This window comes from Leptopilina boulardi, unplaced genomic scaffold, assembly GCF_019393585.1.
Source record: "Leptopilina boulardi isolate dan_hultmark-lab unplaced genomic scaffold, ZJU_Lbou_2.1 LbouV2_396, whole genome shotgun sequence".
Lineage (NCBI taxonomy): Eukaryota > Metazoa > Arthropoda > Insecta > Hymenoptera > Figitidae > Leptopilina > Leptopilina boulardi.
The window spans coordinates 261,501-281,565 of record NW_026137969.1 but is presented as its reverse complement, the minus strand read 5'-3'; the positions used below and the strand labels follow the sequence as shown (position 1 = coordinate 281,565).

The following is a 20,065-nucleotide window of genomic DNA, read 5'->3' as shown; positions in this document are numbered from 1 at the left end:
TACCATTAGAAATTAATTTATTGTTAAATATGTCAATAACCATATTTTTGTCCAAAAAAAGTTAAGTTAAAAAGTTATTAAAAAGTCAGGGAAAAATAAAAAAAATTTCAGGGAGGAGTCAGGGAATTTTTTTCTCAATCCTTGTTAGACACCCTGTTTGAAAATCTGACTTTAGATTCGTTATTACCGATCCAAAAAATCGCTAGGTACCAAGTTTCATTAAAAAATGTCAATTTTTAGAAAAATTGTCCTCCATATTCTATCCGCCATTTTGAAAATCTGACTTCCTATTCGTAATCAGCGACCCCCATATCTTATACGTTTTTTTTGAGGTTAGCACATTTATTATTTAAAGACTTAAGAGAAGAGAGGAATATGAGAATAAATAAGAACAAATATAAATAACAAGTTTGTAGATGAAAATTTTTTTTTATTACCTGTTCAATAATATCAAATGTATTTTGTTTAGTTGTACATATAAATTATTAATTATATATAAATTAAAATATAACTTAACACGAGAAATGGTACAATTTAATACTGTTAGCATTGTAACTCTTCTTCAGATGGAATGACATCTTTAATACTTTTGTTGAATGTTTCTAATGGACATGGTGACGGGCAATTTGGTATTTCAACTGACTTCATTACAGATGGAATACCCAAATAGTGTAAGACCTAAAATAAATAAAAAAAAAAAAGTATTATCTATGTTTCCGACTGTAAAAACAGATATGTCCGAATTTAAGCCGAAATTATAACCAGGCTAATATTAAAATTATATAATAAATTACGTTAAATAAATGTTAATTAACAATAACAAAAATATTAAAATAAATCTAATTTTAACTTACATTAACGTAATACTTTTCATTGATTGTATAAAGTTCTATTATAACTGCACTTGTAAAATGTGGAAGATGTGGCTCAACAACATTTAGAGCTGCCAACATTGCATAAACATTGAGATCGTGGCTACTGTATAAAAATAATTTCTCTTTTTGTCCACCATCATTTGCAACTGAATCCATGTCCTCAGTAACTTTTTTTAAAAGTGCTCCTGTATAATAATTTTTTACAATTCATTAAATATTCTAATAATTTTAACTTTGTTAGACTTATTATGCAGCGTCATAATTGGAAGGTTTTCATATTGCCCCCACTCGCAATTTCTCATAATTCTCGTCAACTACCGCACCCTGCTCTAGTGAAAATGTAGTAACTTTATTGCGAGTGGGAATTTTGGCAGGTGGGGACAATGGAAACTAAAGGCCTAAGCAGAATAGGTTCACGAAAGTGAAACATAAGTTAGAAAAAGACAGAGATATATTTGTATCCTTTTATATCTCTTGTATCTCGTTTGCGAACGACTTTCGCGATTCTATTGTGCGTTGGCCTTAACCAAAAATTAGTGACTTTATATAGGTAAAATTAAAAGTTACTATAATAAGTCACTAAATTTTCACTAGAGCAGGGTGCGGTAGTTGACAAGAATTATGACAAATGGCTAGTGGGAATAATTAGGCTTTTTCAGGTCATCGAGATATTTCGAGTTCAGACACAATGTGTTATTCTTATGGGGAAAACAATTTATTTCCAGTTTTATCAATTTTTCTCGTATTTTAAACATGGAAAACGGTTGCTAGAGAAATAATGAAAAATAAAATAAAATGAGTTTTGATAATTAACTTTGTTATATATTTGATTCAATTGCATTGGTAGATTTCTCTGAATTCGTGATTAAATATAAATTTTGAGGTTAAGTGTGTTTGTCTATCGAATTTCGAAACAAAATATAAAATAAAAATGATTATACCCTGAACGATTTACTTTTCTCATGGATCGATAAAGAACGCAGCTAATATTGCAGAACACGTGAACATCGACATTTTGAACGCACATTGAAGTCCATACGGACATGATCAAACTAAAAACACCTGGCTGAGAGTCGTTTATAATATAAAAACTGTTTTTTATTCAAGAAATTTATAATCAAAATAATGAACGTTTATCAAATAATTTTTTTGGAAACATAAATATATTAGTGCCGTGTTTGATAAAAATAAATGGATTTTTGAATTTTTTTTTAATTTCATCTTGACGACATCAAAATTATAGGCACAAATAGGAGGCGCATGATTTTTCCCAAAAATTAAAAAGTTCGAAATTTTAATTGATCGAATTACTTTAAGTCGATATTTTGTTTATTCGAAATTCTAAATGATCAATATATAAAGTGGTCAACAATTTATTTAGTCGATATTTTATTTGGTCTAAATAAAATGTCGACCATTTAGATTTTGGATCAAATAAAATATCGACTAAATAAAATATCGGCCACTTTAAATATCGATCATTTAGAATTTCGAATAAATAAAATATCGACCAAATAAAATGTTGACCATTTTAAATATCGATCATTTAGAATTTCGTTCAAATAAAATATCGACTTAATGTAATTCGATCAATTAAATTTTCGATCTTTTTAATTTTTAGGAAAAATCATGCGCCTCGATAATAGCCTCTGAATTTAGATAAAGAGGAGGAAAAGAAATTTTTTTTAGTAGCGGCGAACGAACAGAATATACGGTTTATGCCGTTGAGAAATGTAGTGTTTGGGAAAATTTATTTATCACGTGACTCATAGAGGGCGCCAAACCCATAGTGACTAGAACGTGTCTCGGGAGGATTTTTCTTTAAAGTCGGATTGCTTGACAGTGAGCAAGGTTAAAAATAAATTTGCTAAGTAAGCTTGCAGCAAAGTTGCTTCAAGTTTTATTTTAAACTTACATAGCAATCTTGCCGCTAGCTTACTTGCTGTCTGGAAAATATTTTCTACTATGATTTTGAATTTTTCTTGTGTAATAAATAATATTGACCCACCTCCATTCAATCTTTTCAATTGATTATTATAATTCATTAAATTGAAAGTTGTCAAAGTTGAATCATTAAGAAGATTAAATGCCTTATCACTCCAATTGGGAAGTATCCTATTCATATAATTTAAACACACAAGATTGCAATCAAGTGTATAAAGATCGTATATGTCATTCATTGGCCATCCTGTTGTGTAAGACAATTCATCCTTAATCTGATCAAATCTTTTTAGACTTTCCTGAATCACTGCTTCCTTTTTTAAGCTTTCATATGCATCTAAAAATCTAAAAAGAAAACATTTTTTTTTTTATTTGACTATATAGTCGAATTACAATTTTTAGATTGTAGCTAAGTAAATAAGTACCCACATAGCACGACTTCTTGCTGTGAGGTTACTGTTAGGATATCTGTAGGGTTTGTAAGGTTACCGTGTAAGCTTACAGTAAACTTGAGGTCATCTTAAAACTTCCGCCATTACAGTAAGCTTACACAGTAAAGCTAAGGTAAGATTACACAGTAAGGTCGTGGTAAGTTTACATGGTAAGGTTGTGGTAATGCTTACACGGTAAGGTTGTTGTAAGCTTACCGTAAGGTTACTGTAAGATTGCTGTAAGGTTACTGTAAACATAGAATGTTATTAATAAATAAATTTTATTAATATTTATGCGCAGTAGTTTTCTATGGCATATATAATTTAAAAAAAAATTTATAATATAATATATATTATAATATAATTATTTTTAATATATTTTCATATTACTCTATGTTTACAGTAACCTTACAGTAACCTTACGGGAAGCTTACAACAATCTTACCGTGTAAGTTTACCACAACCTTACCATGTAAACTTACCACGACCTTACTGTGTAATCTTACCTTACAGAAATCCTAATAGTAACCTCACAGCAAGAAGTCGTGCTATGTGGGTAGATTTTAGAAATAAATAAAATTACTTATTTAATATCGTCATATAAAAAAAAATATATACTTACGCTTTACAATAATATGTTCTCAAAAGTAGATTGTCTTTTTTCTCAGGTACATAAACTGTTGGAATTGGTTGCCAATGTAAATCTGATTTCCATTGTTGTTCATGATTTGGAGGATATATTCCTGCAAGAACAAGTTGTAATGTCATTTTTGTTCTTGCGTAATCCGTACTTTGAGCATGAACATCGTCGGAATTATAAATTGATCCTAAAAAATCATTATATCTCTCACGCAATTTTACTCCAAGTGTAAAAGCTCTTTCTTTGCCTTCCTAAAATTTAAAAATACAGTTTAATATATATATATAGACCTGCCTATAATTAGTTAATTATATGGATTTTTGTTTATAAAGATTATTTTTTTTTAAAACCTACTTTTGTTAATCCTCCAACGCCGTCTGGGTAAAAATTATTATCAGTATAAGGCATTTTAGGATATACAATATCTGGAGTACGATCGCCATGTCTAAATACCTGTGGGCATATAAATTATGATAAAAAATATTCTACCGAGAGTAACCTCTTTTTTTCGAACTGTGTCAAGATCAAAATAAATTACAACTCAATTTTTTTTTTTATTCATTATTTAATATTTATCAATATGTGTGTATTTATAAAGATATGTGAAATAATATCATTGGACCTCAAAAAAAAAATTATCTTTGAATGGTTCTTTTGACGCAAAGTTATAGGTGTATGGTCGAATTTAAAAATTTGAAATTTTCTATAATATTGAAAGAAAGATTTTTAATATATTGCTGATTACGAATATATAGTAAAATTTTTGATATTTAAATACAACAATAATTTTTAATAATTTTTCGCCATATTGGATCCGCCAAATTGGATTTTTTAAATCGAAAATTTGCAATCAACCCCAAAAATTTCTTGATACCAAGTTTTATTAAAAATTAAAAAAAATTTTAAAAACTCGACCGCCATATTGGATCCACTATTTTGGATTTTGATAATGTGACTTTTAATTTGTAATCAGTGACCCCAACAATATCTAGATACCAACTTTTATAAAAATTAAAATTTTTTTTTAACTTGACCTCTATATTGTATCCGCCATTTTGGATTTTTAAATTTTGACTTAAAATTCGTAATCAGCAACCCCAAAAACCCCTTTGATATACTAAGTTTTACAAGAAATTTTAAAATTCGATCGACATATTGGATCCGACATTTTGGATTTTGAAAATTTGACTTTAAATTTGTAAACAGTGTCCCCAAAAATACATAGTTACCAAAGTTTTATAAAAAATAATATTAATTATTATTATAATTATTAATTATTTTAAAAATTTTCAATTTAATTAAATTTTTTATTTAAAAAAAGGTTTTTCATTTTTTGATAACTTAGTAAACATTGAATTCAAACTTACCACACTGACTAATTGAACTTTTTTTCCCGGTATATTTTCTATGGAATTTATTAATATAATGCAGAAAAGCATCATAATTAATAAAGTAATCGCAGTATTAGCAGGCAACATGATTTTTAAAATTTGTAAAAAATTTTTTTTCCTTCAAATAAACAAATGTAGTTTCTATTCAAGTCAACTTTTTTTAAAAATAAATTTGTCTATTCCACCTGAAATAGTTATAAAAGGTTTTTTTTTGTTACTTTCTGTTTTTTAAATTCTTGTTTTTTTTTTTAACACTTATTAAATATATTTTTTTTTCAATTCAAAATCTTTGTACATTAATGATATATACTTATTTTAAAAAAAAACTGATGTTTATTTTTTGGATAAAAATAATTTTTCTTTTTTTTTTAAATAAAAATTTCAATTTTCAAAATCAACAATAAACTTTCTGGTAATGTCGAAAGCCAATGATAATGACTATATAGGAATTTTACACATTTAAAAGATAAACGTAAATGATCTTATATGTTGAGAAAAATATACGGGTTTTATCAGGTGACATATTGTTTCTCTATTTATTAAAAGAAAATAATTCCCTAAATTGTGAGTCAGTTTTTGAAAATTAAATCATTCTACTCTAGTAAAGTTAGTTAAAAAACAATAATGCAAATTTCGCTGTAACAACGCTGTATAACCGAAAATTTTTTTAAAAATCAGTTTTTGCAAATTGTTGTCTCTTATTACATTTTAGCAATAAAAGTAGTTTCAAATAAAGAAAGATTACAAAATTTTACGTATTAAAAAAAAAATTTGAACTATGTACCTCAAAAACAGTCCGGGATAATTTGAAAAAACTTAAATTTTTAAAAAGATTTATAGCTTTTTCCTTTTTATTTTAACAAATGTTGTAATGTTATTACATTTCAGAAAACATTTTTCTGCATCTTTTTTAAGTAGTGAAACAAAGTAATTTATATTTTTAGTAAGTTTGGATTTAAATAAAAAAAAATATTAATTATTATTAAATATATAATAAAAAAAGCTTAAATAATACCTTTTTTTAAAAAAGCCCAATGTTTAACGTTAAAAATAGACATCCTGAATCTTCAATTTTTAATTATTAATTTCATACAAAACAAAGTTGTTTCATAATGTTATAATTAATAAACTAGGTAATAAAATAAACAACATAAAAAATATTAAAATCCCCGTAAATAATACTTTTTTTTTTAAATTGTGCACTATTAAATAAAATCTAACTTGAATTTTAATCAATAACACATTTCTTGAAAACAATATCAATATACATTATAACTGAATTACAAAATACAATTTTGAAATTGTCAGAACCTTTCAAAAACAAAAGCAAATGTAAATATGACTAATTTAAGGTGTATGGAGAGACCAAATGAATGAATACGAAAATTATTTTTATATAATAAATAATAAATCATAAATATTAGTATTTTTTTATTGAAAAAATAGTAGTATAAAAATAATTAGTAGAAATGTTCAAAAACCGAAAAACTAAAAAATACCGGATTTTTTTTGCTAAAATCAGGGGCAAAAACGGGTTTTTGAGAAAGTAATATCTCGGACAATTTTTGAGGTATAGAGTTTAACTTTTTTTTAAATTACGCAGAATTTTGTATTCTTTCTCTTTTTGAAATTACTTTTATGCTAAAACATAATGTGCGGCAATAATTTGCAGAAAACTGATTTTTAGGAAAAGTTTCATGAAAATTTTTTTTATTTCCGTTGTATCAAACTTAGGTATACAGACATTCACATAAAACGGATTTTAAGGGGCAAGAATAAATATCCAAAGTAAGCGGGAATCCGATATATACAATTTTAAATTTTTTTTACATTTGTTATATAAACAAATTAAGTGGACAAAAACTATTTTTGCTAAAATTATACTAACATTAAGCAATTTAATTTAATATATGTAATTTTCAGTCTTTCTAATATAAAAGATTATATCAATAACATTTATTATTATAAATAATTGTTTTGTTATGTTATAAACAATTTATAATTCTCAGTTTCTTCTAAGAAAGTTAATAAAAATTTCATTTTGCAACAAACATTTATTATTGATTACGATTAACGAAACATACTTTTTTATCTTCATTCTTTTTAGTTTGACATTGTTTAAACAAACTCTAATTAACAAATACACAGTCTGTTTGTTTTTAGGTGTTTAAGATTTGTTCTTTTTAAATATTTTCTTAAATGTACAATATTTTAGAAAAATTAGTAAAATTGTTATAAACAATATATATATAGTTATAAACATTATATTAGTACATTATTTTAATAATTTTAGCTACTATCAGTACAATTATTACTTTCAAATAAAAAACGGTATTTAAAGCAAAAAAAAAAAAAAAAAAAAATTGTTGATGTTAAAAATTTAATAAATTGAGAAAAAAAAATTTTTTTAAACATAATTTTATTATTTTAAAAACAATTTTCTAAATCGATTAAAAATTGTGGAATAAAAATTAATTTTTCCACGCAGGTATTTTTTCTCCCCCTCACTGTACTTCTGATTGTATGCCGACCATATCCGAGTTTTAATATTTCGACACTGCTTTGTATTTAATATCAATCATCTTTCCGGCATATATCCGGTCCAATTTTGAATAGTATAGGAAGTACTTTTTTTAGAAATATATATATGTATATATATATATATATATAAATTATTTCTCGTACCTCTGTTTTTTGTTTAAAATTATTGACTTTTATTTAAGAGAGAGTTTTTTGGGCAAAATTCCTGAAGTGATCCAAATAAAAAATTTTTTTTTTTTTCGAAATATTATTTTTTCCTTCTCTTACGAATGATGTAGAAAATTTTTTCAAAAAATTCAAAATTTAACCATCTTTTTTTGGAAAATCAAAAAATATTTTTCTGTATTAACTTTTATTAATTAATTAATATCTCAAAATTTTTTCTTATTCTTTTTTTGTTAACTTTGCTCTATTCTGTCGAATTAAATTTTTCACCTGGAATATAATTTTTTTTTTCTAATCATCAACAAACTACTGATTAAACTAATCTAAAGAATTATGTGATTTTGAAGGTATCAAAATTTATGTGTGGAATCCCCAAATTGAAAGCGTCACAAGATAAGATATTTTCTATTCATTTTAATTTCCTTTTGATAAAAATATCTAAAAGAAAGCAAATAACAGAATCGATACCAGTTTTTTTTCTCATTAAATTTAAAAAAAAGAAGGAATTCAATGAAATTGGAAAAAATATTTCATTTTTTTGAAATATATTTTTTTTGTAATAGAATAAAATTTGTTTTTTTTCAATTCTTTTCTTATGGAGATGAAAAAATTTTTTAAAAAATGTAGCAGAATTAATTTTTTTTGTTTATGTTATAAAAATTTTAATTTTAAATTTCAAATTTTAATTCTTTGCTTAAAAGAAAATTTAAAAAATGTCACACAAATGTTATTCATCAAACGAGTAAATGTTTCTGCATTAGAAATTTTTAATTTTTACATTATTTTAATAATTAATTTATTATTTCATGAATAATTTTTAAAACAATTTTTGAGAATAAAAAAGAATTAGTTTTTTTTCTATTTTTCCAAAATTTGAAAAAAATGCGACTAAATTCAAAACTTTTAATTTAATTTCAATTAATTTGATTCTTATTTAAAAAAAAGCCTTCTATTTTTTAACAAATAAAATTAAATTAAATATTAAAATAGTCAAATAAAAGTAAAACTAATTTAAAAATATTCTATTTTAAAGTTTTTCTATTTATACTTACAAAACTTTTTTTTCGCCACTATAATTAACTTTATATGTTAACTAGATAAGAAAAGTGAAGTGTGTCTGAAAAATGTCGTCGATTTCGCTTTAAATATGCGGATTTTTTTATTGGAAAAAAAGAATAATTTATTATAAATCAAATATTTTTTTAAGTTATTATAATAATTATAAAAGAGTTATATTTTATTAAGTGTTGCAATAAATTTTCATAAATTATTATAATCAATATCAAACAATATCGTGTGCTTATATATATATATGTTATGGAAAATTTATTGCGCGTGGCTGTATGTAAATTTATTTTATATATTCATAAAGAACAAAAAAAAACATTCTGTACATAGAAACTTTATCATTTTTTTTAACTTTTTATTTAAATTAACAATATAATGTAAATATTGTACTATGCGGATCTTAAAGTTATATAAAATGTTATTTTATTCTAAATGACAAATATATATATATATATATATATATATATATATATATATATATAGAAATACACGTGGATTGAATGATTTCTAACAAAGCGTGTCAATAGAACTAAATAACATAAAACTATTGTCAAATAAATAAAGTAAGTAATTGAATATATTTAATTCATATATTTAAACAAATTCAATTATTTACTTTATTTATTTGACAATAGTTTTATGTTATTTAGTTCTATTGACACGTTTTGTTAGAAATCATTCAATCCACGTGTATTTCTATATATATATATACGGAAAAAAAGAAAAAGCAATTTTTACTACTTTCATAGTAAAATTGGACCTGTCCGAAGTTTCTGCGCATCTCTGGCAACTTTTACTCAAAAAATAGTAAAATTTACTATTTTTTTAATAATTTTTACTATTTCTGGAGTAAATTTTACTATTTCTGGAGCAAATTTTACTATTTTTGGAGTAAAAGTTACCAGAGATGCGCAGAAACTTCGGACAGGTCCAATTTTACTTTTAAAGTAGTAAAAGTTACTTTTTCTTTTTTTCCGTGTATATATACTATATATTATAATATTATATAACAATAATAATAATAATTATTATTATTAAAACTGTTATTATAATTATAATTATAATAATTATTGTAATAATAATAAATAATAAAATATAATATAATATAAAATAATAACATTATTATTAATATTATTATTATTACTACTATTATTATTGGGATCTGAAATCAGGGAATTATAGGGAAACTGACCCCGTTGCGTCAGCCATCTTGATTTTTTATCTCTTTCTTCTACATATATTTTAAAAAGGTTGAAACGAAAAATGGCTGACACAACGGGGTCGTCACTAGATGGCGTATCGCAGTATTTCAGATCCCAATACAGAAAAAAATGTTTTTGAAAATAGAGGAAAATTCCTTTTGCGAAAATCCTCTTGAATCAAGAATATAAATTGTGTCAAATTGTTGTGCTATCTGGGTAGATAATTTGAAGTTAGGTGTGACGTCACATTTCGGATTTTTCATCGGGTTTCAAGGTTTTTATTTTTTTAAAATAATTCTAAAAAAAAATTATAATTAATTATATAATTATTATTAAATAGTTGGAAATTGATGGAAAATCCAAAATGTGACGTGTAACACTTAACCCTCTTATTTTATATATATTAATTTTTAAATATTGTTTAACAATTAATACAACAAAATATCACAATTTTTGAAAGTTTTACACCCAAAGAAATGTTTTCTTTGAACCAAATAAAATATATTTGAGTTAAATAAACTCAAAGCCTATTTATTTAGAGTTAATAATAATTTTTTATTTAAATTAAATAAAAATTTATTTGAATCTAATAAATATTTATTAGGCTGTGTGAGAAAAATATATCATTTCTTTGGGCCTAATGTTATATCCAGTAATTCTGTTTATTATGTTCCACATAATAAACGAGTATTTTATTTTATTTTTTTTAATTTTTGAACTAGTTTGTATGTATATATATAACATGCAGTTGCAATGAATGCATATAATTTTAACAGTATTATCTTCTTTCTGAACTCATATATATATATATATATATATATAGATATTTAGTTTATCGTGAACTTTGTCCAAAAACATTATTAGAGATTAGATTTACATTAGGAAATTATATTGGGAAATAATTGATCGATTGAATTGCTATAATTTGTAAAATAATATCAGTTTTCCAATAAATTTGGCTGCTGTATAGTGATAATAAGAAAATAATGTGACTTAGAAGGAAAAAAAAGAATTTCGTATTTTATTTTTTTTATATTCATTATCAAATTTTTTTTTTTTATTAATAATGGATAATTTTTTTTTCAATTAATTATTGTTAATTTTAATTATATATGAATTAGTAAAATATAGTAAAAAAAATTGTCAAATATTACTACCAGAATAATTAAATGATTTATTTAATATAATTTTATTTCTAATTTCTAATTAAAATTTTTTTTTTTCTTTTAAAATTCTAAAGATTTTAAATAAAGAACATGTTGTTAGTTACGTATTTTGTATTAAAGTTATTAATTATTGTTTCTATTATTGATTGTGTATTATGTTTTAAAAATGATTCTAATTTTGAAGTTAAATTAGTTAATGTGGTGAGTTAATTAATTTTAATTTAATTTTAAAAACTCAATTTACCAAATGGTGTCGTGCCATTTATATACCTTTATGTATAACGAATTGTCAGAGAAATTGTTAAAATTTTCGAAAAATTTTATATTAATAATATAATAATACTATTATAATTATTATTATTAATAATTTTATATTAATAATATTTTATTTCAATAGATATTTAGACATGGAGATCGTACACCAGAATGGGTGTACCCTAATTTAAAAGGCATCAATCAAAGTTATTATCCTGTGAAGTTGGCAGCAATGACCAATGTAAGTAAAATTTTTTTTTATTCTACATCCACAGATAGCATGTAAACTTGCAGCAACCTTACGGCATGCTTGCCGCGTAATATTGCAAATTTTGTACGTCAAACTTGCCGCAAGTTTTAAATGTTCCACCAGACCCAAGCTTGCATGGTAAGCTTACCGAAAGACTGCAGTGTAAGGTTACTGCAAGATTGCACAATAAGATTATCGCAAGATTGCTTAGTAAGCTTGCAAGGCAGGCTTGTAGCAAGGTTGGTGAAAGGTTGACAAATAACCTTGCTTTGAACCTAAAATTTTTTTTGTAAATTTAACGTCTAATTTATGTAATAAAATTATGTAATTTGACGAAACATTAAAAAAAAATTTTTAGGTTCAAAGCAAGGTTATTTGGCAACCTTGCACCAACCTTGCTACAAGCTTAACGTACAAGCTTACTGAGCAATCTTGCGATAATCTTATTGTGCAATCTTGCAGTAACTTTACACTGCAATCTTTTGTTGAGCTTACCTTGGGTCAGGTGGGACATTTGAAGCTTGCGGCAAGTTTGCCGTGCAAGGTTGGCAATATTTTGCGGCAAGCTTGCCGCAAGATTGCTGCAAGCTTACGTGCTATCTAGGTAGAATCAAATTATTTGCGCAAAAAGATAAAACAGTATCAAAAATGGTAAAAAGAATAAAAAAGTAAAATAACAGATGAAAAAGAATGAAAAAGAGATAAAAAGAGATTGAAATAGAATTATACATTGTTACATCAAAAGTATAACATTCCAATAAAAATAAATTATTTTACAGAAAGGAAAATTGCGTTCATATAAATTTGGAGAATTACTTCGTTTAATGTACAACGAATTTTTAGGAACTACTTATATTGAAGATGAAATTTATGCACGAAGTACTAATTTTGAACGTACAAAAATGACTCTACAACTCGTCTTAGCTGGTTTATATCCTCCAAATGAATTGCAAAAATGGAAAAATAATTTAAATTGGCAACCTATTCCAATAAATTATGTTCCAGAGGGACAAGATATTCTTCTTAATCGTGTATATATTTGTAATTCGTAAGTTCAAATATAATTGATAATTTCGTTTCTGCAAATTACAATATCATATTCATTTCACTATAACAATAATAATAATTTATTATTTATTTTCCATATATAAAGAAGTAAAGAAGAACATAATAAAGTTTTACAATTACCAGAAGTAAAAAAAAAATTGAAGAGTTATGAAAATTTAACTCAAAATTTAACACAATTAACTGGAATAAATATAACGACAACTAGAGATATTTTTACACTTTACTGTGATCTTATATGTTTAAAATTTATGGATTTTGAATTACCATCATGGGTTAATGAATATTTAGATAATAGCCAATTTTTAGAAGCAGCATTAACAAGATTGGAAATTTTAAATTACAATAAACGTTTACAACGAATCAATTCAGGTTTTTAACGGGAATTATTATTTAATATAATAATATACAGCTTGATTTTTATGTTCCGGATCCCCTAATAATTTTTTTTTAATTTCACTTTCTTTTTTGTTTAAACAACGAAAAAAAAATGAGATTAAAAAAAAGGTTTTAGGGTGTCCGGAACATAAAAACACCCTGTATAAATTCAAATTTTGATTTTATTTAAAATTATTGAAAATAAAAATAAACAACATTGTTAATTAGATTTTAAATCATTTCAGGACCTTTAGTTCAAAAAATTATGAAAGACATGTCAGATGCAGTCAATAACAAAAAGAAGGAAAAAATTTTTTTATACAGTAGTCATGATATTAATATTTATGGTTTATTAGCTGCATTGAATCTTGTTGAACCGCATGCACCAGAATTTTCCAGTGCTGTAATTATAGAACTTCTACAATTGAATAACAATTACTTTGTAAAAGTAAGTTTTTAAAATCGAATTCTTGAATTAGTAAAAATATATTATTTTTATATATACTTTGGGTTTTTTTTTTTTTTTACTTTTTATATATAAACTATTATTTATATTTCGATAAGAGAAAATAAAATAATAAATTATGCCTTGTTTTCTAAACAGATATTACATTACTTGGGAGTACCACATGAAATAAGGGAATTACAAATTCCAAACTGTACTTCACCTTGTCCGTTAGATAATTTTTTATATTCGATATTGGACATTTTTCCATCTGATGATGAAATTAATTGTTTATAGATCTGTATTATAAATAATTTGATTGTGAGAAATTTTTTTTTTATTGTGTTATACGTCTTAAAAATAGAGAAATAACTAAACAAACAAAATTTATATTTATTTTGTCCGCTTCGGTGGTTCAATGATATTTCCTGTTTCATTTAGTAATAAAAGAACTGAAAAAGATTGAAGAAAATTAGTTCGGTTAGTTTCCATTACCCCCCCCCCCACAGTCGCCATTTATCATAATTCTCGTCAACTACCACACCCTGCTCAAGTAAAAATTTAGTAACTTTATGACTCCAGCAGTACTTGACAACATCAAGACATTTCATGATTCGTGTGATTGTGACACGAGTATTTTCGACGAAAATTAAACAAAGCGATCTTTCTAAATAAATATCGGCGAAGTTCAAAAAGTAAAGGAATAACTGAGATTAAAATCAAAAATTGACAAAATTGATAATAATCGTCAATAAGTAGCAATTTTAGAATTCGATTTCATTCATCTTACTGAATTGCATTAGAAAATTTTTGTTGGTTAGAAAATATTTTTTCTTTTCTTTCTTATTTAATTGAATGAATGTAATTTAATTGTGCTGTCAAAATATTACGTAAATAAATTTCAAAAATATATTTGCAAATAAATATTAAGGAAAATATAAGAATCAAAAGTAAAATAGGTTTTTTAATTATAATGTCCAAGGATTTGTGATTTTTTGAGTTACTCAACTAGTATAATGCTCTCTAATTTTTTTTTTATCTCTGTGAATAAGAAAATAAATGTAAACTTTTTTTTAAATGTAATTAGTCTTTATTCTTCATTAAGTCAAATAAGCACATTAATATATTTAATATTCTTATTTTAAAAATTTGCTACACTATTCTAAGGCTCTTCATCCGTTGTACATTATATTTTGTTAAGTACAATTTTTAAAAAATATAATTTCTATATTAAAACGAAGAGTAATTTAATACTAAATAGCATTTAGATAATGTTTTTCTTTTTTTTTCATTTAAAAACAAAATAAAACATTATAAAAACAGCTTTTGGACAATTTGACTATTCAAAGAGAAAAATTACAATGGCATTGATCTAGGATTTAATTGCAATTTTCTTCCTGGATTCATTGCTTTTTCTATCCATTTGAGATAAGATTTAACATTAATATATACACCTGGAACATCAAGTTCTCCACAACCAATTCCCCAAGAAGTTAAGCCAACAACTTCAAATCGATCAAATTCATTTTTACATACAAGTGCACCACCTCCGTCACCCTATAATTGAAAATTATTTTTATAATATTATTATAAACACAAATTTTTAATTATGTTTCACTATATTTTATAGAAATACTTATTGAAATAAAATTTAATATTATGTGCGATTTCAGGTGAGATTTTAACTTTTTCGGAGTAGGTTAACCGATTGCAATGAAACTTTGGAATTTTGTTATATATATTCAATTCAATTCCAAAGTTTCATTGCAATCGGTTAACCTACTCCGAAAAAGTCAAAATCTCACCTGGAATCACACTTTTATATAAATTATTATTATTACCGTGCATGAATCTTTTCCTTGTTCTCCACCAGCGCAAATAAAACTATTTTTATTTAACATAAATTCTTCGCCAAGTCTAGTTTTTTTCAATTTCTTTTCACATTCGTCTTGACTTATTATATTAAGAGATACTTGTTTTAAAACATGTTCATAATTATCATAAATGAAATTAGATTTTCCCCAACCAGCAGTCCAACATCTATAATATTAACAAAAAATATAAGCATTTACAAAAAAAAAGAATAAATTAAAAGAATTTATAATATAAATATACACATACTGAGTATTTGGTAAAACGTCTCTTTCTGGAAGACAAGCTGCATTAATATTAGAATCAATATTATACATTAATTTCTGATTAATTTTAATAATAGCTATATCATTTTCTAGAGATTCTGAATCATAACCATCGTGAATTTTCGTTGACTCTGCCATTGCAACAATAACTTTTTCATTTTTATTTGTTGTATTCCATGAACCAAACACTATTTTGAAATTATTGTTTCTGTAAATATATAATTTTGAAAAAATATTATAAAATGTAGATTTTAATTAATAATAATTGAAATGTTTTTTTAATAAAAAATAAATTTTTTTCCCTCATGCTTCCGCATGTAGGTGGGTAAAAAATACAAAAAATTTTTTTTTTGTAAAATAAATCATTAGAATAAATTTTTTTTTTTTAACTCACAAGCCAACAATTTTGTGAGCAACAGTAAGTATATAATTTGGACTTATGAGAACTCCACTTCCAATAAATGAATTATCTTGACTTAAAATCTCAGCATGCCAAGGATATGAACCATAGTGAGCATATTTTTCTGATTGTTGATTTTTATTATTGAAAATTTTTCTCTGTCCACATGTCTTTTCTGAGCAACAATATATTTCATTTGGATTACAATCTTCCTAAAAGAAAAAGGAAACAAATTTTTTTTTTTTAAGAAATCGTTCATAAATAATTTAAACAAACTTTATGAAATTTTTTTTTTTAATTTTCTATAAAAATTTTATAAAATTGACTGGAAATTATTGTTTGATATAATTTCCATACAACTGATTTTTCATACCACAAAATTTTTACTTAAACGAAAGAATCATTTAACAGAATTTTAAATTGATAGAATTTTTATTTGTCCGAAATTGCAAATGACCGAATAAACAATCGATTTTGGCGCGATTTTTAAAATCAACCAATCAAAAATTATCCATAAAATTGTGATTGGTTGATTTTAAAAATCGCGCCAAAATCGATTGTTTATTCGGTCATTTGCAATTTCGGACAAATGAAAATTCTATCAATTTAAAATTCTGTTAAATGATTTTTCGGTTGAGTAAAAATTCTATAGTATGAAAAATCGATTCTATGGAAATTATATCAAATAATAATTTGAACAAATAAAAATTTATCTGAAAGAATAAAATGAAAATTCGAGTAAATAAAAATTCGAAAAAATAAAATTTCTGTGAAGTGAATTTTCGGTTATATAAAAATTTTGTAATATAGAAAATCGTTTTGATGAAAATTCAGCAAAATACTAATTCGAACAAATAAAAATTTTTACTCAAAAATAATTATGACAAATGAAATTCCATAAAATGAAAATTCTAACTAATGATTTTTAGAACATAGGCATGAGTCCCTCTAAATTACTTACATCATTTACAATTCGTAAATCCCATCTTCTCCATCTAGCACCATTGTCTTTTTTAACACCATCACATTTAGTACTATCTGGTATACATCTACAATTCATATTTTTAGGAGATGAATCTAGAAAACAAAAATTTTAACATTAATAATTAATAATTTATTAGCAACAATAATAATGATAAAATTGAAAATAATCAAATAATTTTAGATAAAATTTTTTAAAAATGATTAAATTTTCAAATTTGTTAATTGTAATATGTACTTTCAGAAATAATAATAATAATAATAATAATAATAACAATTAAAGTATTTTTGTTTTTCATAAAAAATAAAATAAGGAATAAAATTTAATTCTAATTATTACGTTTATAGTTATAAAAAAGTATTTCTTTAAAAATTAAAAATAATACTTAAATAAAAAAACTTCTTTAAATTTTTGAATTTATTATTTTTAATAATTACCGACAAAAAAGAAGTTATTAATTAATTTTTAATATTTCACTAGATAAAATTTATATAAATATATTTTTTTAAATTGAGATCCAATCAAACAGTCTGTAGACCTAATAACTATAATTTTAAAATTTATATAATTTAATATTAATATATCCTAAAATTAATATCTACACGGAAAAAAATAGTTCGCGAAACTTTCGTAAATTAGTTTTTCACTTTTGGACGGTCCCAATAAAGTTTGGTAATCTTTCATTAACTTTTTTCAAGATTTCACAAACGTTCATCACTCCCTTCATGACAATCAATGTCTGCGCACGCGTACAAAAAAAAGTTTGTGGAATATTGAAAAAAGTTAATGAAAGATTTCCAAACTTTGGCCCCATCTAAAAGTGAACAACTATAGTTTACAAAAGTTTCACGAACTAGGTACTTTTTTCCGTGTAATTATAAGAAATTAAAAAAAGAAAATTTTATTAAAATATAAAAAAAACTTATATACATAAAAAAATACCATACCATCATTTCTGTCTACAATGTTTGGTGGTGATATTGGTTCTGATGGTGGTATTGGTTGTGGTGGTAGTATTGGTTTTAGTGGTAGTATTGGTTGTAGTGGCGATTGTGTTTCCATTTCTTCATCTTCATTCTCTTGAGGTGATGTAGCTTCAGTTTCTGTTTTTGAATCATTTAAAACTAATGGAGCTGCTGTACCATCGCGACCATGTCTTTTTACTTTTTTAAATGGCATTATATGTAAGCCATCAAATAAATTTGTAAAGCAAAATGTTTCACTCACAAGATATGCAAAAAATAATAAAAATACAATTTTTTTCATAATTAAAAATTTTTTTCACGTTATTCTTTTTGGATAAAAAATATTTCTAATTTTTATATATATATATATTTTTTTTTACACTTTACGAGTAAATGTTCCCGAATGATGAATATATCTAAACTTCGACTTTTATTTATATAGATAAAATGTCATTCATTTTTCCACCCCCTTCTTTTTCCTTCTTTGTTGATTTTTCATTCTTTATAATAATTAAATTATTAAAAAAAAAAAAAAAAAAAAAAAAATTGAGGAAATAAAAAAGTAGAAATTTATGTTATTCAATAGATATAGAACTGGGTCACTTTAATTTGGTTTAATTTTCCTGGCCAAAAATTGAGGAAATGACGGTAATAATTACTTAACCATGAACTTTAGGGTTCACCTCAAAATATTGTTACTTTTCATTTCTTTTCATAGTATATATGTAGGTTATAGATCATTCAAAAATTACGTAATCATTTTTTTTTGTCACCTTTTTAGGTGCTCTTGCTCATATAATAAGTGAATAGAAAACGTAATACTTTCACTGATCCGCAACTCCACTTTTTATAAATTTTTACGTTATTATTATTATTTTTTTTTTTGAATTTCCTTTTAGTTAAAACAAATTTTCAATCATATTATTTTGGAAAAGAACATTTTATCGGCAGTTAAAGTTAGATCTTATCAGGAGTTGTAGGTATGTTTTTTTTAATTCTAACATTTTTTAACACATTTTATTATTTGATTAAAGAACGTGATAATAAATAATTATATAGTTTATTATTTAAAATAAATATGCAATTTAAATTTTTCAAAATTCAAAGAAAATTATATATATATATATTATTTCTTTTATTAAATAAAAACTATTTTTTAAATATCAATTTTTTTATCTGACGAAAAAAATTATTAATTTATATTTGCAATTTATGTATAAACATTAATAATAATTCATAATTTTTGATAACAACTTGTGTAAATAAAATTTCAATGAAAAAAGAATAAAAAATGAGAGAATAGAATAATTTTTTTAAATATTAATTATTTATTATATTTATTGTTACAATTTGTTATTTTATATTAAATAAAAAATTTAATAATTCAATTTTATTATTTATTGAATCAAAAATTTTGACTGACAAAAATAAAATTTTAATCTTTATCTTCATTTTTTAAAAATAATGACTATATTTACCTAATTATTTATTTTATTTATTTATTTCAAATAAAAACAAATTTGTTTGTTTCAAGTAAAAATTCTTTCTAAAACAGAAAAGAAAATTTTGATTTAGGAAAAAAAAATTCTAATTTCAATAAAATAAAATTTATTTCAAATAAATAATTTTTTTAAATTTATTTTAATAAAACGTTTTCAAAATTGTTTAGAATAAATTTAAATAAATAATTAAGGTTATAATTTTTGAATTTCTAAACTTCATTTATTAAAGAATTAAAAAATTTTTGTAACATTAAATAGGTATATT

General features: G+C 23.7%; 3 protein-coding genes across 7 annotated transcripts in view; 1 reads left to right on the top strand and 2 right to left on the bottom strand.

The window, feature by feature from the left end:
- Window positions 1-409: 409 nt before the first annotated feature.
- The window catches only part of LOC127288862 (venom acid phosphatase Acph-1-like), a 32,298-nt gene continuing 12,642 nt past the window's right edge, over window positions 410-20,065 (bottom strand). The window contains exons 1-7 of one of the 3 annotated variants that reach the window (XM_051316558.1): window positions 9,037-9,157; window positions 5,255-5,463; window positions 4,242-4,340; window positions 3,870-4,138; window positions 2,884-3,161; window positions 855-1,060; window positions 410-678 (exon numbers count right to left, since the gene is read on the bottom strand). In XM_051316558.1, the coding sequence (XP_051172515.1) occupies window positions 544-678; window positions 855-1,060; window positions 2,884-3,161; window positions 3,870-4,138; window positions 4,242-4,340; window positions 5,255-5,365 (1,098 nt within the window). In that variant the 5' untranslated portion in view covers window positions 5,366-5,463; window positions 9,037-9,157 and the 3' untranslated portion in view covers window positions 410-543. Of the gene's footprint in view, window positions 679-854; window positions 1,061-2,883; window positions 3,162-3,869; window positions 4,139-4,241; window positions 4,341-5,254; window positions 5,464-6,293; window positions 6,421-9,036; window positions 9,158-20,065 lie in introns of those variants that run through there. The other 2 variants (XM_051316557.1, XM_051316559.1) reach the window with 2 other exon arrangements.
- Window positions 7,042-14,199, top strand: LOC127288860 (venom acid phosphatase Acph-1-like). 3 transcript variants are annotated; one of them, XM_051316553.1, is made up of 6 exons: window positions 7,042-7,066; window positions 11,818-11,916; window positions 12,705-12,973; window positions 13,079-13,362; window positions 13,614-13,816; window positions 13,973-14,199. In XM_051316553.1, exons 2-6 carry the CDS (start codon window positions 11,908-11,910, stop codon window positions 14,108-14,110), a joined length of 903 nt encoding a protein of 300 aa, XP_051172510.1. In that variant the 5' UTR covers window positions 7,042-7,066; window positions 11,818-11,907; the 3' UTR covers window positions 14,111-14,199. The 3 variants fall into 3 exon arrangements, with proteins under 3 accessions (XP_051172510.1, XP_051172509.1, XP_051172508.1); XM_051316552.1 differs by lacking the exon at window positions 7,042-7,066 and adding an exon at window positions 10,323-10,470; XM_051316551.1 differs by lacking the exon at window positions 7,042-7,066 and adding an exon at window positions 11,195-11,621.
- LOC127288859 (phenoloxidase-activating factor 2-like) lies at window positions 14,981-19,243 on the bottom strand. Its single transcript, XM_051316550.1, has 6 exons — window positions 18,281-19,243; window positions 17,313-17,428; window positions 16,346-16,563; window positions 15,935-16,159; window positions 15,655-15,853; window positions 14,981-15,370 (listed from the first exon to the last, which is right to left on the bottom strand). The coding sequence occupies exons 1-6, from the start codon at window positions 18,597-18,599 to the stop codon at window positions 15,170-15,172; spliced, it is 1,278 nt and encodes a 425-aa protein (XP_051172507.1). The 5' UTR covers window positions 18,600-19,243; the 3' UTR covers window positions 14,981-15,169.